The following is a 22,385-nucleotide window of genomic DNA, read 5'->3' as shown; positions in this document are numbered from 1 at the left end:
AAGTCTTTTACGTTTCGAGCCTACGCTTTTCTACAGAAAGACACAGAAAAAAAACAAGGAGAGAAAAAAATGTGTGTAGTGGCTAACGATCTATCATGGTGTCTGATATATATATATATATATATATATATATAACACCAACGCAAATTCTATAAACAAAACATTCAAACGAAATATTTTCATGAATTGAACAGCAACTGCTACCATCCACTGACCATGCAAAATACTACTATCATGGCACTCCCAAATTCTTCTTCTTCTTCTTCCCTACCAAGAATTCAAAACCCACAAGAGTAAACAAGAGAGACAGAGACAGAAACAAGGAAAATGCCACATGTATTTGAACACTATACAAATATTCTTTTAAAAAAACTTTTCTTTTAATTTTTCAAAATTTAATTATTTAATTGTTACAGTTGAAAAAGTCTCTGACTGAAACTGGTATTGAAATGTTTTTTATAAAAGTATTTTAGCATTTTCTATCTTGACTTTTTTTCCATATATATATGTATATACACATACATATATATACATACACACACATCTATCTATATATATATATATATAGATACAAGTTTCAAATTTAGTTAATGGTGCTTCTTCTATAAGAAAAAACATTTTATTTATTTTAAAAATAAATATTGTTTAACTCTATTTGCTTATTTATTTAACTATTATTGTTAACCTGAAGATTGACTATAATTTTAAATTGAATTCATTTCAATTAAATTTAATTGTAATTCGAATTTAATTATAGCCATGAAACGTATGTAGTTTTTTACTTATATATTGATTATTCATTTTTATACTTTTTGTGATCTAGTCATATGTTTTATAAAAATATATTTTATTTGTTATTTATGTTTTAGTTTATGTCTATCATTATTTGAATTGCATAATAGTGGTTTTATCTCTAATTTATATTTTACATTTTTATACTGTGAAATTTGATTTAATACTAAATTGAATTTTTCCCTGTATGTTTGGAGTTATACTCCCTAATATTATCATCATTATATATATATATATATATACATATACATATACATTTCAGTTTCCACCTACCAAATCCACTCACAAAGCTTTGATCAGCCTGAGGCTATAGTAGAAGACACTTGCTCAAGGTGTACGCAGACGGAATGAACCCGGAACCATGTGATTGGTAAGCAAGCTACCTACCACACAGCCACTCCTACATATACATAGATATATATACATACACACACATATATATATACATGTGTATATACACATACCTTCATACGTATATATATATATATACATGTATATACAGTGTATAGATATATATCAATATACACACACACACACACACACACATATACATATATATATATATATATACAGTATATATGTATATAAATATATACACAACATATATAGAATATACATATATATATCTATACATTTAAATTTGACATGGCCAATTCTTTCTTGTCTTCGGATTCACGGTCAAATGCCTGCGTGGAATTGCGTGAAAATTCATACATATATGTAGAATGATCCGGTGGTGATGCAGGGCTTTGTATGTTTCATAGCTTCCATGATTACCAAGATAATCTTCTATAATCATAATCTTGTGTTTATGAATGAGAAAGAAAGGGGTGATAGATGAATAAGGAAGGAAGCGGTGATGTCATATTTCTTCATAGCTCCCATGGTTACCGAGATTATAATTACACTCATGTGTTTATGAATGAGAAAGGAAGGTGTGATACATAAATAAAAAAAGAAGGGGTGATGTCATATTTGGTAGTGGGATGATGAAAATTGTACGCTGAAAAAATAAATCAAACAGCGTTTCAACTGTGTGAATATGTGTGTATATAAAAGGGGTGCGTATGTGAATGTGTGAGTGTGTGTGCATGAGTGCAATGGAAGTGGGATGGTTGGGGTATGTGAATGTGTGTGTGTGTGCGTGTGCAATGGAAGTGTGATGGTCAAAATTCAATGCTGAAAAGAATAATCAAACAGCGTTTCAACTCTGTGTATTTGGTATGTTTCACTTGAGTACAATCTGTTCTCTATAAAGGTATGTGTCTGTTTTTTGTTGATATAAAGTAATTTCTTTGGTATTTCTCGACCAAATTTTATTTAGCATCAGTATTATTAAACTTATGCATTTCTAATCAATTTGGAGATATTTGCTATTGAGTTGCAGATTTTTATGTTTGGTGAATATTTGCTTTATTTCTCAGGCAAAATTTACAACTTACAATAAAAGAATAAAATTATTATTCCATTCAAAAACTGATGAGCTTTGTTTTTAGTGACGACTTGAAATAGCAAATATTTTTTCTAACTGTATTTGCTTGAAAAAAACATACTTTTTTTTATATTTAGCAATTATACTTACTTTTATGATGTGCCTAAATAAAAACTATCCTTATAGATCAGCGTTTCTCAACCTTTTTCATGACTAGGCTCCCCTTGGACATTGAAAAATATATTTTGGATCCCCTGTGTTAATGAAAGATTTAATTCAGTTCCCCATGTATCTGGGATAGACCAGCCAGCCCATGAAAAATCTAACTTCACCATTGAAAATTTAAAAAGATTTTGGACCTATTTTTAAAATTTTTTTAAAATTTTGGTTTTATTTTTTATGTTTGTTTCTGTTGTTTTGAACCTTTGTTCGCTTAGTATTTGGATTTATTTTTTGATTTGGTTGAATCTTGATTTTTTTTTGTCGGTCAGTTATTTTTAGTGTTTTGACAGAAAGAAGTCATTCTAAAATTGTTTTTTAATGTAAGCGTGCCCAAACAAATCAAACGCTTACACACAGAGCAGGTTTTACAACCACATTAGCCAAACCAATAGGGTGAAACCAGGCTTAGCTGCTAGCATATATATGTATATATACATATATATAGTATATATATATGCATATACATATATATCAACACACACATATATATATATATATATACATACATACACACACACACACCAGTAAATATTGTTTGCCAACATAACATGGCAGTCCCGGCCTAGGAGGAATGTTGCTGTACTTTAGCCCCAGGAGACATCGTCTCCAGCTGGCTATACGACACGATCTGTGTCCTTATATTTTCCAACAAGGGGGTCTAGCGTCCCCACTCAGCTCAAAACAATATCTGTGTATAGTGATTTCTGGGTTATTTCCTTTCATCATCACAGAATAATTGTTCAGCCAGAGGTGGTGCTGCCAAACTCCTGTTCAAAATATATAGTTTTCAAAGTGACAACTAGTCACTGATCTATAAATTAGAAAATTACTATTTTTAAATCTCACAATGTGAGATATTCAGCAACAGTACTTTGGAGTCAAGATTGTTGTACACACACACACATATATATATGCATATACATATACATATAAAAATATGCATATATATATGTATACGTATATATATGTATCTCTTATGATAAAAGGTACATATATATATGTATTTGTATATATGAAATGAAATGAAATATATATATATATAAAAATAAATATATATACAGTATATATATATACAAACAGTGCATATATATACACACAGTATATATGTATGTATATATATATATGAACTTACTTGGAAATGGATGTGTTGCACTCAGTCATATTATAATATATATATATATATATATACATATATACTGTGTGTATATATATATACACTGTTTGTATATATATATACTGTATATATATTTATTTTTATATATATATATATATATATATATATGTCACAAAACATAAACAGCATGAAATACGAAGACAAACATTTTTTTACGAGCAAAGAGAGAAACAAATGGAAAACAAAACAAGTAACATAAAAAAAATGACCCTTCATTAGTTGTTGGCTGTTTATCTACTCCACATAACTAAAACAGGACAGTGAAAACAAACAGTTAGAGCTGCTAGGCCATATGAGGTAATGCGGTGAATGCTGGAGGAACAATCTTTGACAGGAGAAAAGACAGACAAGAATGCATCTGATCTTTGACACAGACAGAAAGAAAAAGAAAGATGGATGATGGTCACATATGAGCAACAAGAGAGTAAATGAGGAAGAAGGAAAGAGAGGGACAGATAGAGACAGTGAACAGGAGAAAAGAGAATTAGAGAAAGGATGAGAGAGAAAACGAAGGTGGAGAGGGAGGGAGAGAGAGAGAGAGAGAGAGAGAGAGAAAGAGAAAATAGTACAGGAGAGAGCGCATCAAAATTATTAAGATAAACTTGAAATGGGGAAAAGAAAGATGGATGATGGTTATATATACGCACAATGTATATATATTATATATATATATATATATATATAGTTGAAAATATGTGGAACACAAATATAAAAAGTAGAAGAGAAATACCTTCATTTCATATAGTTTAATACCTTTTTATAAATATATACATAATGTATGGATGTCATGAAATCCAACCGGTTTTCGCTATTTAAATTAGCTTTTCAAGGGACGTTGTACAGTAATCAATTCTCATGACAAAGAGGTCTCATCATTTTGGATGTTTGTCATGAGAGATTGATTACTGTACAACGTCCCTTGAAAAGCTAATTTAAATAGCGAAAACCGGTTGGATTTCATGACATCCATACATTATGTATATATTTATAAAAAGGTATTAAACTATATGAAATGAAGGTATTTCTCTTCTACTTTTTATATTTGTGTTCCACATGTTTTCAACTCATAATTTTTCCATGTGCTGTATACTGAATTTCCAGCATCATTGCCCCTTGTATATTTGTGTATATATATATATACATGCACTGTATATATATATATATATATACTGTACACACACACACACACACATATATATATATATATATAGTTAATCCAAACAAGAAAGCACAAAAAAACACAACAACGTAAGGACGTGGAACAAATATAGTATTATTAGACGCTCAGGAAAGAAGGAAAGAAGGAGGGTTTAACATTTCGAGCGGAGCTCTTCATCAGAAACATAGGAGAAGGAAAGATCCAGAGAAAAAAAAATCGCCAACGGTACACACGTGGTCACATTTTGAATGTATATATATATACATACATATATAATATATATACATATATAATATATATATATACACACATATATATATAATATATATAGATAAGTTTAAGAGACAGAATCACCCTGAAGCAACTCAATCATCATTGAATGACATTATCCACGATAGGTACATATAGGACTAAATATTAAAATTATCAAAATTAATACCTACAATTCTTATTTCTTATGATTTGAAATAAGAATTGTATATATAATTTTGATATTTAGTCCTATATGTACCTATCGTGGATAATGTCATTCAATGATGATTGAGTTGCTTCAGGGTGATTCTGTCTCTTAAACCTATCTATATATTATATATATATAATAGAGTAATTCATTTTAGTACCACTAAATTGAACTTCTCTCCCTTGTGGACTCGGAAATAACTTCCCTAATATTAATATTAATTATATATAGTGTATATAGTGTGTGTGTATGTATATATATATATGTATATATATATACACACATCTACCTTACATACCTACATATATCTTTTATTGTTTCTGTATTAGACTGCACTCATACGGGGGTACCACCTTGAAAGTTTTATTTGAAGAAATTACCCCAGTACTTTGTTCTTTAAAGCCTGCTATTAATTCTGTCAGGCTCTTTTTTGAACTGCTTAGTAATGGGGACATAAACAAGCGAAAATTGTTGTCAAGCAGCAACAGGGGATAAACACAACACACACACACATATATATAAGCATCTAATACGTAGCAGATCTAAAATCACTGCCCAGGAAACTGCAACCTCTAAACTAAATGAAAAGAAAATGTAGTGAAATTTAACGTAGCTTCATACCTATTTGGGTTGACTAATTCACCAGTAAGAAAATTCAAGTAACTCCTGGAACAAGAAAATATTTTAGATTTTTATTACTTGTTATTAATTTCTATTGTCAATAAAAAAAACAAAACAAAAAAAAACAAACAAATCATTATTTTCTTTTTGTCTAACAATTATTCAATATTCCAACCTCTACAATTCTCTTCTCACTCTTGAACTCTATCTCTACTCTGTTCTCTGATTTTTATTTTCTGTTCATCTTTTGAAAACTTGGCTTGATGCCAGCTGGATAGATTTCCTTTGCACCCAGCCCAAGTAGCAGTTATACACGTGCTTGGCCTCTCACACATGGATACTGGCTGGTAACATCGGTTCCTTCTCAAATCTTTATTTACACACATACACACCATAAACCTCCTATCTAATTCTTTGCTGAGATGTTTTTCTGTAGCTTCAGCAAAGACAAACCATCTAACAGAGAAAGAGGAGAGAGAGGAGAGAGGGAAGAGAGACACGGAGAGAGAGAGAGGAGAGAGAGAGAGATGAGGAGAGAGAGGAGAAGAGAGAGGAGGACGAGAGAGAGAGAGATGGAGGGAGGGAGAGAGAGAGAGGAGAGGAGAGAGCGAGGAGAGAGGAGAGAGAGAGAGAGAGAGAGAGGTCATTCTGAACCATAACCAATCTGTGTTAAGCAAAGAAGCTATGATTATTTTGATCATATGATCTACAGATTCATTGTTATCTTCAATAACAGATTGGTTATGCTTTGTTGTAATAAGAATTTCAATTCATTTAGCAGATTCCTTTCTGAATCCAGATAACTTTGGTCTTTTTCCCTTTCCTAGAAGACTTCCCCCACCACACCCACTTCCCAAATGCAGAATACCAAAAGCTGAAATTTCTGAGTATGGGAATTATTCTAAAAGAGGCTGGTTCATAATCATTCATTCATTCTCATCCTAAGTAGGACATTAATTCCAATAAATTCTTTCTTTTCACTTACAGTGGATATTTACTGTGACAAATAGAAATATACACATATTCTAATTGTGACTATGCTATTTTTGTTTTGTTTTTTTAGTCACAGTCTACCAAGAACCATCTTAGACAATCGGATCAATTTTTTTCCCCCAGGCAGCAGGATGTAATTTTTCTGTTACTGCTATGTTGAGTAACTATGCAGAGGCACGCTTGAATACCCTATTATTAACCATTATTTCATTGTTAATCAGGTTAAAAACTTCAAATTTCATCCTGGAACAAATACAATCTATATCTAAAATAATTAATTTTGACTTTGTCAGTTGCTGGCCAAAACAACTCTAAGACAAAGACAACAGTCATAAACAATACACTTCTTTTACTTGAATATCTTATTTTTTCACTGAACACCAGAATAGTTTCTGTACAGCCAAATCAACTGGAAAACTTCTACTCTAAATTGCACATAAATGTTTTTGCTCTTGAAAATGGTAGAAGAAAAACTGTTACTTTTAATCCTTTCAGTTTATATAATCTATTCTTCCACTCACTGATGCTCTTTAATCATTTGTCAATTACCAAAATGAAGATTCTTTTTTTTTTCTGAACTGCTACTAGATTGATGTTTTTATTCTAAAGTTGTTGACTGCATGCCATTTCTTACAGACATCTCAGCTGTCTCTTTCAGAACTACTATTAATTCTTAACTCACAATCCCAACACAGTTAGTCACTACCCCTTATTCTTCCTTCACAGAACTACACATTTCTAGAAAGTGCTCCTGCCTACAATTGCTTCTTAATTCCAGGCCTAAAAAAAAAGACTAAACCGAGACCTAGCTGCATTAGCTTTTACCCAACTGTCTATATCTTCCAGTCTTATAAAACCTGAAAAAGCTACAAACACTGTCCCCCCCCCCCTGCTCTCTCTCCATGCATGCACATATAAATTAACTTTCCAATGGTTCTTCTATGCAAACAACTTCATTGAAAGCTAATTTGTCAAGCAAGTCTTTGACCACTTGTTCTGAAATGCTCTAAAAAGTTACCTGTCCGAGCAATCCAACTGAATTCAATCATATGACTAGAAACTTCCTTGTCAGACCTCTCTACAACAGAGCATGTATCATTGTAATTATCTGTCTTCTCTACAGTAACAACCTATTTACTGGCATCTATAGCTGTACTCTCCAATACAGACACAGCCCTGCATGACTTTCACTCAGTCAATCCATACACAACCTCAATACTTCTTGCCAAGCAAAGACAATTCTATTTGGTTGCTTAATCTAGTAGAAATACCAGCTAAATATCCCTCAAACCATACTCTTTTATTTTATCAGCAACAACAGCTTGTGTTGACCCTTTAGCATTCAGATTACTGTCAGATATAATGCTTATTTATTCACATTCCCTTGAATTAATCTGGCATTATTTCTTAGATTCAAGATTTTGATGTTGATGATGTTTGCTTATTTCTAGAATAAGTTATAGGGTTATAGGTGAGAAGCTGGATCTAGCCAGCTTGAACTTAAAACAGATAGAATATTTGGGTGGCTAGACATGGGTGGATTAAATGCTAAAGAGTTAATGAAATAAAAAGAGAACTTCAATTAGGTCACTTGAACTGGTAGAAATAGCAACCAAATTGCTCTCAGATCACTCTGCCATCTTAAAAAGAGAAGGAAATATTAATGAATGTAGTTCATGATTTAAAAAAAAAAACCCTGGATGGTCGATGCCAAATTGCCTTTTACCAAAAAGTTCATTTGATTAAAGTTGAACTGTGATAACATCAATAAGTTTGTGGTAGACAAACCTCTGAACTTTCACTTAACCAAACAGAAAAAGAGCAGCATAATATCACTTAAAATCATATCCTTAGTGCCTTACAAAAGGAAAATAAAATGTAGTAAGCATTTCATGGACAAAGAGTCATGGTTGGAAGGCCTATGATCATAAGTCAGCTTGGTGAACAACTTGCAATATGTACATTATTAGAACCAAGGCACTAACCACATCAAAGAATCACACATTACACCCTCCTAACTCTTCAACTACAAACAACCAGTTCCATCAACTGTCCATTTGTTCTAAGCAATAAAAACCCTTATGAGTTTAATAGCAACAACACATTACTTAAATAGATAAGATTGTATTGCAAAGCCTGGGTGACATTCCCTGGACAAAATTTTACTTCAGCTCTGAGCAGTTCAAACCTCAATGAGGAATACAGATAAATGGCTGTGTATTTGAGTAATGTTAACACATTTGTAATGCATTCTGGTCTACATATTCTGCTGCTTTCTCAAAGTCTCTTCTATCCTAAATACACAGGTCTCGCTTCCCCTTAACTCTCCGATGGTTTATTATCTTCATCTACTTCAACTGAATTCGCACTTACTTCATCTCTCTTTCTAGATTCTGAACTGAAAAAAATCATGTTCAATTTTTATTCCCTAGAATAAAATTCTATTCCTGATATTTCCCCATCATATTTTCAGACTTCAGGAATTCAAACTAAACATCACCAATATCAACCTCTATCTGGGAAGGCTTAAAAGAAAAATAGATGCCATCTCTCCTTTTTGGACTAAATATTAAATAAAAGCATTATAATTATTAGCAACGGAAGCAGTATTAGAACCAAAAGGTAATCTTTGTATCCAACTAAATATGGATGTCTTGTTAGGACATTGAATACTGCACTATTAGCCTTGAGAGGTCCTCTCAAATAGATGTATGGTGTACCATAGCAGACAAGAATATTATATATTACTGAAAGGGTGTTTAGTGGATAATATCAAAATAATGATAAAATAAAACTAGAAATCTAATACTTACCAACCACTATAAGCCCAAAAACCAGAATAAAATGATAATGCAATTGGACCAATTCGATAGTCCGTTCCAGTAAATGTGTTTTTGAGGTTTTCATTATTGCCTGGTAAGAATAAAAAAAGATATTTTCATAAATTATATAAAGATGAAGTTTATACTACTAATATGTATGTTTAAAAAAAAGAAAATTTGACAGAGTCCATTTCTTCTCACAGCATAAAAAGTGTACAGGAAGGAAATGTATTCCTTATATGTAGCCACTTTATGAAAATGGTGGAATAGTGGAACTGGATAATATTTGATATAAATTCTATGGAACTGCATAACATTTGACATAAATTCCAAACAGTGTAGAGAAAAGAAAACGAAATTCAGGTTCTTCTCAACATGATTAGAAATGTAAGCAAAGTGAAATACAACTAGAAGCAGAAACCATGCCAATAAGATTTCACTTCTGATCTATGGCAAGGATTTCCACCTCACTATTCTTAGTGGGAGAGTTCTCAGGCGCCTCCTCTTTAGGGTCCTATCAGAAGCAACCATCATTACACTTTCAGGCTGGATTCTCAAATAGGACCAATTGAGTCCGTGGATATTATCCAACCATCTTGTTCTTGGTTTGCCCCTAGGTCTCCTATCGGTTGTTTCAGCTTGAAGAATCTGTCTTGTGATTCTTTACTGTGGCATTCTAACTCTATGTACTGGAGCCGTGACCCATCAGTGTAAAGAAAAAGCAGCAGTTTAACTTGAAGAGTCTCTCTGATCTCTGAGCTTTACACACCCTGTGGAATGATTTTACTCTAAAGATCTTTTGGAGGAAAGAATCCCATTAAAACAAGTGAAAACAGCAGCAAAGAGAGATATTTAGCTTTAACCCATTTCTTACCATATTTCTGTTGAGATGCTCTGTGTTTCTTTTAATTAATTTTAAATATAACAAAGAATTTAGTAAAATAACTTCTTTTTCATTAAGCTAGTGTTAGGAACATAAATTGTGACTAAGGTTTGGTGGAAGATTTTGATTCAAAACTTTTGAAAACAAAACATTTGTACTACAGAGTCAGAGGTGGGTTGGTATCTAAAGGGTCAACTCTTATGTTTAAAAGAAAAAAAAAAAAAAAAAAATTCAAATGGAATATTGTTTAATCAGTTGTAGTAAATTGTAACAGCCAAAGTAAAAAAGAAAGAAATAACATTACCGGTGCCAATCCAATAAAATCCAATGACAATTATGATTAATAAAGCTATGATCTTGCTGAATGTGATGATAAGTTGTAGCCTTGTCACTAATTTCACATTTATGCAGTTTAGCATAATAAGGAGCACTGTGAAAAAGAAAGTGTGGGAAAATATTAGGAAAGAAAACAACATCATAGAATGTTATCTCAAAAACCAAGGTAATAATAATAATAATAATAATAATAACAATAATAATAATGATGATGATGATGATGATGATAATAATAATAATAATAATAATAATAATAATAATAATAATGATAATAATAATAATAATAATTGCCCTAGGATGCTGGGTGTGTCTTGGCAAGTGATTGTAGCAAACATGAAGATTAAAAGTCAATAATAATAATAATCCTTTCTACAAAAGGAACAAAGTCTGAAATTTGTGGAGAGGGGAGTAGTTGATTACACCCCCCCCCCTCCCAGTAATTCACTAGTACTTAATTTATCGACCCCAAAACGATGAAAGGCAAAGTCAACCTCAACAGAATTTGAACTCAGAATTACAATAAAAATAACATGCTAAGTAGCTTAATAAACTTTTGTAAACAAAAATCTATTTTAAAACTTAGCAGGACAATTTTATGATGAGATGTTGAAGTCTACTGACCCCATCAATAACCCTGAATTGTGCCAGAGGACCTATGTTGTATACGAGATCGTCTGTGGCAAATGTGGTGCATCCTACATAGGGGCATGTAACAAACACCATCCGAGCGTGGCCGTTCGCCAGCCTCGTCTGGCACCTGTGTCGGTGACACATAAGAAAACACCATCCGAGCATGGCCGTCTGCCAGCCTCGTCTGGCACCTGTGTCGGTGGCACATAATATCACCCACTACACTCTCGGAGTGGTTGCCGTTAGGAAGGGCATCCAGCTGTAGAAACACTGCCAGATCTGACTGGCCTGGTGCAGCCTTCGGGCTTGCCAGACTCCAGTTGAACCGTCCAACCCATGCTAGCATGGAAAGCGGACGTTAAACGATGATGATGATGATGATGATGATATATATATATATATATAGGCAAATAAGAAAGTGGAGAGGATATGAAATCGACAGACATCAGCCAGCAAACATTCCAGTGTGTCTATTTATTCCAATGTATTGGACTGAGACACACACTAAGAACTAGCACCTACTCACCCATTTGGTTTTATAGACAATCTGTTCATCTGCTCAACTGATCACTTGTTCCTATATGCTTATGTGCCTCCACACCCTTGTTTTTTGCATTTACCAGTTACTAACTCTTTCCACTTGATAACCTGTACCACAAATACACGTGTCTCAGTCCAATACATTGGAATAATAAAGAGACATACTGGAATGTTTACTGGTTGATGTCTGTCGATTTCATATCCTCTCCACTTTCTTATTTGCCGTATAAATTAAAGGTAAACCACTTTTTACCACTGCCATGTATAATACCCAATAGCGAGATTGCCATGCAACAACTAGCCCTTGACTATGAATAATTGGGTACACTACCAGTACTATATTGGATAGGTACTATCCCTTAGTTAGATGGTTTCCCAACCCCTAATTCTCACAAAAATATATATATATATATATATTGTGAAGGTGCATGGCTCAGTGGTTAGAGCGTCGAGCTTACAATCATGAGGTTGTGAGTTCGATTCCCGGACCGGGCTGTGTGTTGTGTTCTTGAACAAGACACTTTATTTCATGTTGTTCCAGTTCACTCATCTGTAGAAATGAGTCGCGATGTCACTGGTGCCAAGCTGTATCGGCCCTTGCCTTTCCCTTGGATAATATTAGTGGCATGGAGAAGGGAGGCTAGTAAGCAAAGGGCAACTGCTGGTCTTCCATAAACAACCTTGCCTGGACTTATGCCTCGGAGGGTAACTTTCTAGGTGCAGCCCCATGGTCACTCATGACTGAAGGGGGTCTCCCCATATATACATATATATATGCATATATATATATAATCATATTAGAAGAAATGAGGTACTCAGAAATTCGGATGGCTTTATATTTACAGATATTTATTTGTATATTACATGTTTTTATACATCATATAACTTAGATCATATATCATATAATAGCGCTTTCGGCCATTCTGGTGGAGTTTTCATATTGAACTAAGTTCCTGTGGAAAAATTTTGGCCATTTTACAGTGTTATTGAGTGTGTAGTGGTGGGGAGGGATATAAGATAGTACAAGAGGATGTTGAATGGGGAGAAAGAAGAGAAAGAGAGCATATGTGTGTGTGTGTGTGTGCGCGCGTGCGTGTGTTTTTGTATCTGAAACAAGTGTTAAAGAAAAAGAAGGAAAGGAAGAAAAGGGAGAGAGGGAAGAAGAAAAAGTTGTTTTGCTGGTTTCTTTTATAGTTGGTCAGGATATTTACTCCAAGGGGGGGAGGGGTTAAGATCTTGGGAAAAAAGTGTTATTGAGTGTGTATTGGTGGGGAGGGATATAAGATAGTACAAGAGGGTGAGGAATGGGGAGAAAGTGAGAGAGAGAGCATGTGTGTGTGCGTGCGTGTGTGTGTATCTGAAAGAAGTGTTAAAGAAAAAGAAGGAAAGGAAGAAGAGGGAGAGAAAGAAGACCATAAATTATATTTCCTTTTTATTATTGTCTTGTGAGAGAGTGTGTGTGTGTTTATGTGCGTGCGTGTATGGTGTATGTGTTTGTGTCTTTGTATCTGAGGAATGGTGCTAAGGAGGAATGGTCAAGTTGTTAAGAGTAATCAGTGCCACTTTTTTTAATATTTTATCAACTGTAAATGGTTTTTGGTTTTTAGAAATTGGATATATATATATATATATATATATATATATATATATTATATATATATATATATATATATATATATATATATATATATATATATGCATATAAAATACAAAATACAGTTATATCTTGAGATTGCTAGTAATAACAATACTCAAAATATAATACAAACTGGAGTTTTAGTACTCCACATGAGCTATATTCCGCTTCTTAATCTGAGCGGAGGCAATGCGAATAGGAACTAAAGGAACATTACTCAGATCTACACTCAAAGATCAAATACATTCATATATTCATTTATATCTACAGAACGGATATAAAATTCGACATATATAAACATAATAATATATATATAAATAGATAAAAATCATATAATATATATAAGTATATAAGAATCAATGTTACATACAAAACACAGTGAATTTATGCTTAAAGTTATAAAACATTGGTATAATAAAAAATTTGGGATAATAAAACATAAAAAGGGCATATTAAAATTCCAGAAAAAATACAGAGAAAACAAAATTACAAAATTTTTCATCTATTTTTCATCGGAGACACGTCAATTAATATGATACATTTTATATTTTTGAAACTGACACTCCCCTCATCATCCTGACTTATATATATATTTACAAATTTGTAAACAAACCCGAAGGCTGTAAATTATAGAGAAGTACGACACACATAGGTCCATTTTAATAATAACTATAATTATATATTATTTATATCATAATATATGTTCCATTTAAAGCGACTGAATCTAGACAATTGACTAAAAGAAGATGGGCCGAACTAATGGAAACTGAACAGGACATCAATTGTTCCATGGTCCCATATGCACTCAATTCGGCCAAATAGCCCACCCAGCAATTTCAGCCAATTTTAATGTAAAGATAATTTTAGTCTAGTATATATATATTTATAAATTTGTAAACAATTGTTTAGGTTTAGTCACTTTAAATGGAGTATATATTATTTTATAAATAATGTATAATTATAGTCATTATTAAAAAGGACCTATGTGTGTGTGTGTGTGTCACTCTTCTCTATGACTTACAGCATTTGGGTTTGGTTACAAATTCATAAATATATATATACATAAAAATTGGCAGAAATTAATAGGTGGGCTGAATTAGGTGCATACACAAGTGCAACACCATAATAGTTAAACCAAGTATAAACAAATCATTTGTGCAGGTCTTTCAATAAAATTTGAATGCTCATAAGTTGTTTTAGATGGCAGAGTCCATCACACACACACACACACACACACACACACACACACACACACATAAATAAATGCAAAGATATTTGCATAAATAAGGAGGAGCTTTTCTTTGAAATGTCCTGCTTAAAAACATGACTACTTTAAAGTTTTGTTTCTTTTATTTTATTTTAAGAATGTTTTAGTCTTATGCATTGATTCTTCTGTTTTAAAACCATAATATTCCTAAGCATATTAGTCTGAAGTTTTCAAGACTTTTTCAATCTCATATTCAAAGCCAACTGTGGTAATTGGTTTCAATGATTTCTTCAGTTATGAAATTATTCTGAAGACTCTTTGTAACTTATTGCAGAACAATGGGCACCACATTATGAGAAGAATTTTTTTTTGAAAAAGTGAGATTGTGAAAGTACTGAAATACCAGATGAATGAATTAAGAATGCTATTGTTTCAAACCAAACATAAAAGACTTATAAGGAAAATAGAAAAATCCTTAAAAAAGAAATTACCAAACTTAAACATAACCTTGTTTTAATACATGGATTGGTTTAAAGGCAGCAAGCTGGCAAAATTGCTAGCATGCTGGATAGAAATGTTTTTATGTTCTGTATCTGAACTCTGCCGACATTGATTTTGTTCAGGGTCAATAAAATAAGTACCAGTTGAGCACAAGGGCCAATATAATTAATTTACCCATTCCCCCTAAATTGCTGGCCTTGTGCCAAAACTTGAAATCAAAATATAAATTATGTTAAGCATAACTGTATGAATTGGTTTCATGCTCAACCATACTGTGTGAGCACTTGGTGGCAAGTTGATTTAGTAAGCAGAAATTAAAAGAAGTCTGTCATACACACACACATTTATGTATATATACATACACACATATATACATATATGTACGTATATATACATGTATAAATGCGCATGCGTGTGTGTTTCTTTGTCTTGACGTTATAGGATAATTACAAATGCGCATCATCATCATCAAAGAAGCAGAGTCTCTTGTTTCCAGACTTGAAAACATGTCTGGCAATGAGGGAATATTACTTTGGTTGGAAACAGGTTAAGGTTGGCAATAGGAAGGGTATCCAGTCGTTGAAAATGTGCCTTAATGAATTCCATCTGACCCATGGAAGTATAGCAAAGTGGATGCTAAAACAACGATAGTAATGATGATAATATAAAGATATGTAAGCTGCAAATATATATATATATATATACACACATTTTTGTTTCTCAAACAATGGCTTCCCACAGAAACATTTCTTGAACTTCTAATTAGGCGTTGCATGACATGTAGTAGAAGAATGCTTTCCCCAAGAATATTTGCTGTCAGTAATTTATAGATGCTCTCTAACTTTTAGCTTCTATAGTTCTTAATCTACATGGGCTTCACTATAAATCCTTCAGCATTTAAACTGGTCATATTTGGCTCAAATATTCTGTTTTATGTTGAAATCAAGCAGTTCAACGTCTTTCACTTATCCTACAGAATCATTGTAAAACTAAACAAACAGATCATGAAAATCTCAAGGCCCTGAGATAATGTATGATTAAACTCAAAACAATGTGAATAAATAAGCTTTGCATTTGACAGAGTGGTCTGAATGTTAATGTTAAAGTTCATAACACAGAAACAGAAGCCGTTTTGTCAATGTTTGTGCTTCTTGGATTTCATCTTGTCAGCAGCAAACATTCTAATGGTGAGCAGAAAGAATATTAACATTGCATATTTTCTATAAACACAACTGATTCAATAAATAAACAAGTGCAGAGTTGCAAAGGAAATGCACAGTGGTATGAAGGATGATGGAAGTTGTAGCTTAGAGAATCTTTCCTGCCAAAGGATGAGCCATATTTTTTGGGTGCCAAAAATGTGAACTCCCTCACATCTGGAGATTTGCTTGGCAACTGAATTTAATTTAATTCCCAACAAATCAGTGATTAGTATGCTGCTATATCAACGGGCTTACCTAACTGTTTATAGCAGGCACAATGGCTATAACAGCAGTCGACACAGCCAACTCAGCTCATCAGTAACACAGGAAGCTCGCATCGCTATGCAGTAGGGCAATAACACAAGGTCTTCAGTGCAAACAACTTACAGCCAGTAACTCTCATTGTTTCATAGTCCTTTTGATATACATTGCTGCAACAGAACAAGGCATTCTATATATGGTCATGAACAGAAAAGACTACCGTAAATTCTCAAGTATAATCTGCATTTTTACCCGAAATTTAAAGGTCAAAATCCCTAGTGCGTACTATATACGAGGTTAAAAATGAAAAATATTTTCTAAGCAATGTCCGAGTCTCTATTTGCTGTCCAGCAATGTTTATTCAGACGCATTTTGTGATGTCTGGCATGAAAATACCTTAAGCTAAGCCTGAAAGCAATGAAGTCATAAAAGAATCATCCATAACTTGCAGTAAACAACATTTATTAAAATTAAAATATTCAGAACACAGAATAATACGTAAAAACAATTTGCAAACATATTTACATTCCCATATAACAGTTAAGAACATCACCATTATTGTATTATGCATGCGCGGAAGTGTTTGTTCGACTAGGTGCTTCTGGCTTAATTATGCACAGTTCAAGTTAGAGAAGGGGTGCGTATTATACACAAGATTTAGGTTTTTCAGAGGTACAGCTCCTTAAAAATCCCCTGCGTATTATACTCAAGGGCAGACTATACTTGAGGATTTACGGTACTCTACATCAAGATCATAATTTTGTTACATTATACATGTATACGCACTTTAAATATACACATTTACTGCGCACTTAGTTGCGTGCTCAATGTTTATTATATATATACACAAGCATGTATGTGTTCAGTATACAGATTCACTTGTATGCATACAAACACTTATACACATATACATGTATATACTTCATCACCACTCCTTGAAGAATGGTTTTATTTATGTTTTCAGAATATTTGACTGCATTCTAAGTAATATTTCTTGATGTCAAATTCAAAACCCTTTTATATTAAGTTGAAGAAAATTTTAGTCATAAAAGCCACTTTGAATCCCCTGCCCACATTCACTTTTTTAAAAAATGTTGTCACATGCTGTGTGACCTGCAATAATTGGTTCTCAAAGGGAGTTTGAAGGTTTTTTTTTTTCTTTCTCAGGAAATGAGAGACATTTTTGATGTATGATGCAGTCATTAACATTTTTAATGCCAGGAGCAGTGAAAACGACATAGAAACAGTATGTAAACAAATGAGGCAATCAACACAATGTTGTAAATATTACTGGCATTTTAGGATCTGCACAGAAATTAGAGACATAGACAAAGTTTTTTTTAAATCTACTTTCTCTGGCAGTGTTCCAAAAGTGAAAATAAATGATTGGCCAAATAATTTGATTTATCAGTGTTACCAAATAAACTGAAATTCCATAATTTCTGCTGTAGTAATAAAGTATATAATTTCAACTTTCCCAGATAATGTTAAATATCTTCAGAATTTTTCATATTATTTCATAACATGTTTGATCATCAGATATTCTTTTATTCATTACTCTTTTACTTGTTTCAGTCATTTGACTGCGGCCATGCTGGAGCACCGCCTTTAGTCGAGCAAGTCGACTCCGGGACTTATTCTTTGTAAGCCCAGTACTTATTCTATCGGTATCTTTTGGCGAACCGCTAAGTGACGGGGACGTAAACACACCAGCATCGGTTGTCAAGCAATGCTAGGCGGACAAACACACACACACAAACACACACACACATACACATACACACACACACACACATATATATATATATATATATATATACACATATATACGACAGGCTTCTTTCAGTTTCCGTCTACCAAATCCACTCACAAGGCTTTGGTCAGCCCGGGGCTATAGCAGAAGACACTTGCCTAAGATGCCATGCAGTGGGACTGAACCTGGAACCATGTGGTTGGTTAGCAAGCTACTTACCACACAAGGCAAGAGGTTTTGCTATTAAGATTTAAGATGCCTTGTTTGTTGTATGCATTCATTTTTACACTTTTTGTGGCTTATTTCATATTTTGATTGCATTACAATTTACCAAAGATTTTGTATTAAAAATTTATATAATATGTTCTTAAGTGAACACATTTATGCCAACATTTTGAACAGCATTTCTTGCTGAAAAGTGTATAGAAATTTAGGTAGACTTAAAGGACCTGGAAGTGTTTATCCACAAGAAATGTCTTTTGAAGGAAATCTTGGAAGCCTGCATATTCAGTCATAAGGCTGCAAAGGGGAAATAAGCCAAGGAGGTAAAAGAAAGGTCCTTTATCCTGCTTTAAAGAGATTAGGAAATGATCCTTTACCCTGCTTAATTATGATTCTTTTTCTACGATTTAATTTAATTTCAGTTCATGTGGAACTCGGACTCATAACGAACCCTTCAGTTGTTAATTGGTTAATCAGGAATGTATCTAAGTAAACAGCATTCCTCCACTTGGTGACCAGACACAACACCCATAGGAGTTTCCTTCATTGATTCCTAATCAAAATAAAGACACTCGTGTTTAATTCCAGAACACATTTATTGCAATTGGAGTAAAGAAGTCTGGCAATTCTTTATATAATTCAAAATGGAGGCATTTCAGTAATGTGATACATACCTACGGGCACCAAAAGCAGTGCACTGACTGAGTGCTGATTGTAAATGGATATTCTGATTAGAAACAACATACCCTTCTACAAGCAGCAAAATGGCAGGTGGTAGTAAATCACTGAAGTAATTATTACACCCACAGGCTCAATGGTATCTTTATATCAATGACATCAACGACATTTTTATATCAATGACATTAATGACATCTCACATCAATGATATCTTTATATCAATGATATCTTATATCAATGATATCTTTATATCAATCTATTTTTGAGTGCTATTGGTTTCTCTGACCATCATTTCAAAAAAGATTCTATCCATGTGGAGATTTAAAGAAGACGACAACAATGATGCCAATGAAGAAAGAAGAAAGAAGAAGAAGAAGGAGGAGGAGGAGGAAGAGAAGAAGAAGAAGAAGAAGGCAAAGAAGAAGAAGAAGAAAAACAATTGTAGAAGGGAATTCTAAATACAAAAAGATGTCTACAGAGTAGATCAAACAATCTGTGTACTTCATGCTAGAGTACAAACTCCCAGCAACAAAACATATTTCAAAATGATATGATAGGTATTTATTTAGCACAACATTGCTCCCAATGAAATCTGAAGAGACAGTTGTCTAAGCAATTCACAATGACTATAATAAACTTAAACTTTGTGCACATATCAAGTTTCCATAGTTTGACTATTTTGTTTTTATGTGTGTGAACTGATTATTTATTGAGTATTCGTCTTACGCTCAGCAAAACAAGTCAAAAATATATTAGAAGAAATAAACTTTCCTTCATGCACTTGCTAATGTCCAGTGCCTGCAGACTGCCCTACCAGCAAGGCTTCTGATCAATGGACATTATTTTGTAAGATTAATACGATTATTACAAAGTACTGGATCTGAAATATTCTGCTATAACTTCTTTTTCAGAAATGGTACCATATCTAAGTAAACAGGTTACTTCATGTGTGAAAGAATGCGCTGTTACAGCATGTTGCCGCATTCACCATTTGTTGCCATTTTCCTGGGTTCCCCTAGGGTGACCCAACAAACAGAGTCCCAGTCAGTTGCCATCTCCACAAGTTACTGCCTCATTTGCTGTCACCATGTGGCATGTGGTCAACCAACATGAGCTGTCAACAAAACTCGATTCTCAGCAAAGAGAACACAGTAAGTACATAATTCAGAATGTTCCTAGTCTGCTGCCATTTATGGCATACATCGACCAAAATAGGCTAATATCAACAAAAAGAAGTTTGCAACTTTTTTTTTTGTGGACAATCCACGGGGTATTGACACTCAGCTACAGCAAACTAACTCCACCTGACTGCATTAAAAAGCTGCGAAAAATCAACAAAATAAACTGAAAAAAAAAAAAGCAACCCACTTCTCTTATTGTACTCATAATTATTTTTCAACAATTTGTTATAGTGAGCCAATAAGCAGTTGCTTGACCTCTAAAAATAACAGTCAAATCTCTCTCAACTCATGTCTTACTATCTAGAAAAAGGACACATTACTGTCTGGCCCAGGTTTAAATGACATGTACGACTGATTTCCAATTTTAACACATTGATTTTTAGTAGTAAGCACCATTGTTGTCACTGCGGTCATCATCACTTAATGTCCATTCTCTATACTGGCCAGAGAGCTGTGCCAAGATCTATTGTCTGTTTTGGTATGGTTTCTGTGGCTCGATGCCCTTCCAAATGCCAAAATCAACTCCCATTAATTCACTGATAATTTATTGATTTTAGAAAAATGAAAGGGCAGAACTGACCAAGCCAATTCACAACTCAAAAAGTACAATAAAAACTCTTCCATAAATCTTCAGTTATTTTCATGTTCTCTAAGAACAGTGTATTCTTAATATTGTGAACATCCTTAATTTGTCCAAATATCTTGCTTTGTATACAAAAATAAAACATTAATAAACTTCCAACTTATTGTTCCACTTCTAGTTCTTCATGTCCTATGAGATCTGTACCAGTGCAGCATTTATGAGTGCTAATTAGAAGTTATTCCTTTATTCTAGCATTTAAACCATCCATTACCTGCCAAACAGCCTATTTCTGGCCTCTCACATCTACCTAGCAAGGTCATTCAAAAAATAAACAATCAGATCTTTAAAATCTTGAAGCTACAAGATTATGAATGGTGTAGAGCAGGTTCAGGTTATAAATGTGCCACATGGTTACTCAAATTTAAGAGAGAGAGAGAGAGAGAGAGGAGAAGAAGAAGAAGAAGAAGAAGAAGAAGAAGAAGAAGAATGAATTTGAGGCATCTCCAAGGAGATAGACAGTGGTGATGTGGTGATCGGGTGACACCTCAGGTAGCAGGAGCAGTTGCAGGTGGGGAGGTGGATTGGGGTTTGCAAGTGTGTGGGAGATAGGGAAAGTGGGAGAAGGAAGTAGGCAACACCTATAAAGATAGGGAAAGGGTTAAGGAAAAGCCCCCCCCCCCCCCGCATGAGTTGGGTGGATGGGAGGAGTAGAGGTTAGTAATGAAATTGTTGACAAGGGAGGAAACGACTTTTTGTTCAGAACCATTTCCTTTCCTATATTTTATGATCAAAACAAAATGATTGTGGTTTTCAAATCCTACACAATAAGTAACCAACTGGCTGAAAAGTTGTCTAAAGTTGAAGAATTACAGGTAAAAGAGAGAAGAAGAAGAAGTGGAAGAATCATACAAGGATGTTCGTGGTTTTGCGTAAAAGAATATATTGGATGAGGATCAGTTAATTATGATTTTACCAAACATATTCTGCTCTTAGATTCACACAGTTATTGCAATGGTCCTTCAGTTTTTCTAAGCCCTGTAGAAGAGCACAGAAAGTTGAGTCTCCTACCATGTCTTTCATGAAACCCTTAAAGCCAG

General features: G+C 33.5%; 1 protein-coding gene across 1 annotated transcript in view; it reads right to left on the bottom strand.

Moving 5' to 3' along the window:
* Positions 1-22,385, bottom strand: part of LOC115222566 (large neutral amino acids transporter small subunit 1) — an 88,791-nt gene that overhangs the window by 38,413 nt on the left and 27,993 nt on the right. Inside the window, exons 2-4 of the mRNA XM_029792842.2 lie at positions 10,863-10,988; positions 9,667-9,766; positions 5,861-5,905 (exon numbers count right to left, since the gene is read on the bottom strand). Of these exons, the coding sequence (XP_029648702.1) occupies positions 5,861-5,905; positions 9,667-9,766; positions 10,863-10,988 (271 nt within the window). The remainder of the gene's footprint in view (positions 1-5,860; positions 5,906-9,666; positions 9,767-10,862; positions 10,989-22,385) is intronic.

The sequence above is a fragment of the Octopus sinensis genome, linkage group LG20 (assembly GCF_006345805.1).
Source record: "Octopus sinensis linkage group LG20, ASM634580v1, whole genome shotgun sequence".
Lineage (NCBI taxonomy): Eukaryota > Metazoa > Mollusca > Cephalopoda > Octopoda > Octopodidae > Octopus > Octopus sinensis.
Note: the sequence above shows the minus strand (reverse complement) of the source record. Positions and strands in the feature narration are given on the sequence as shown.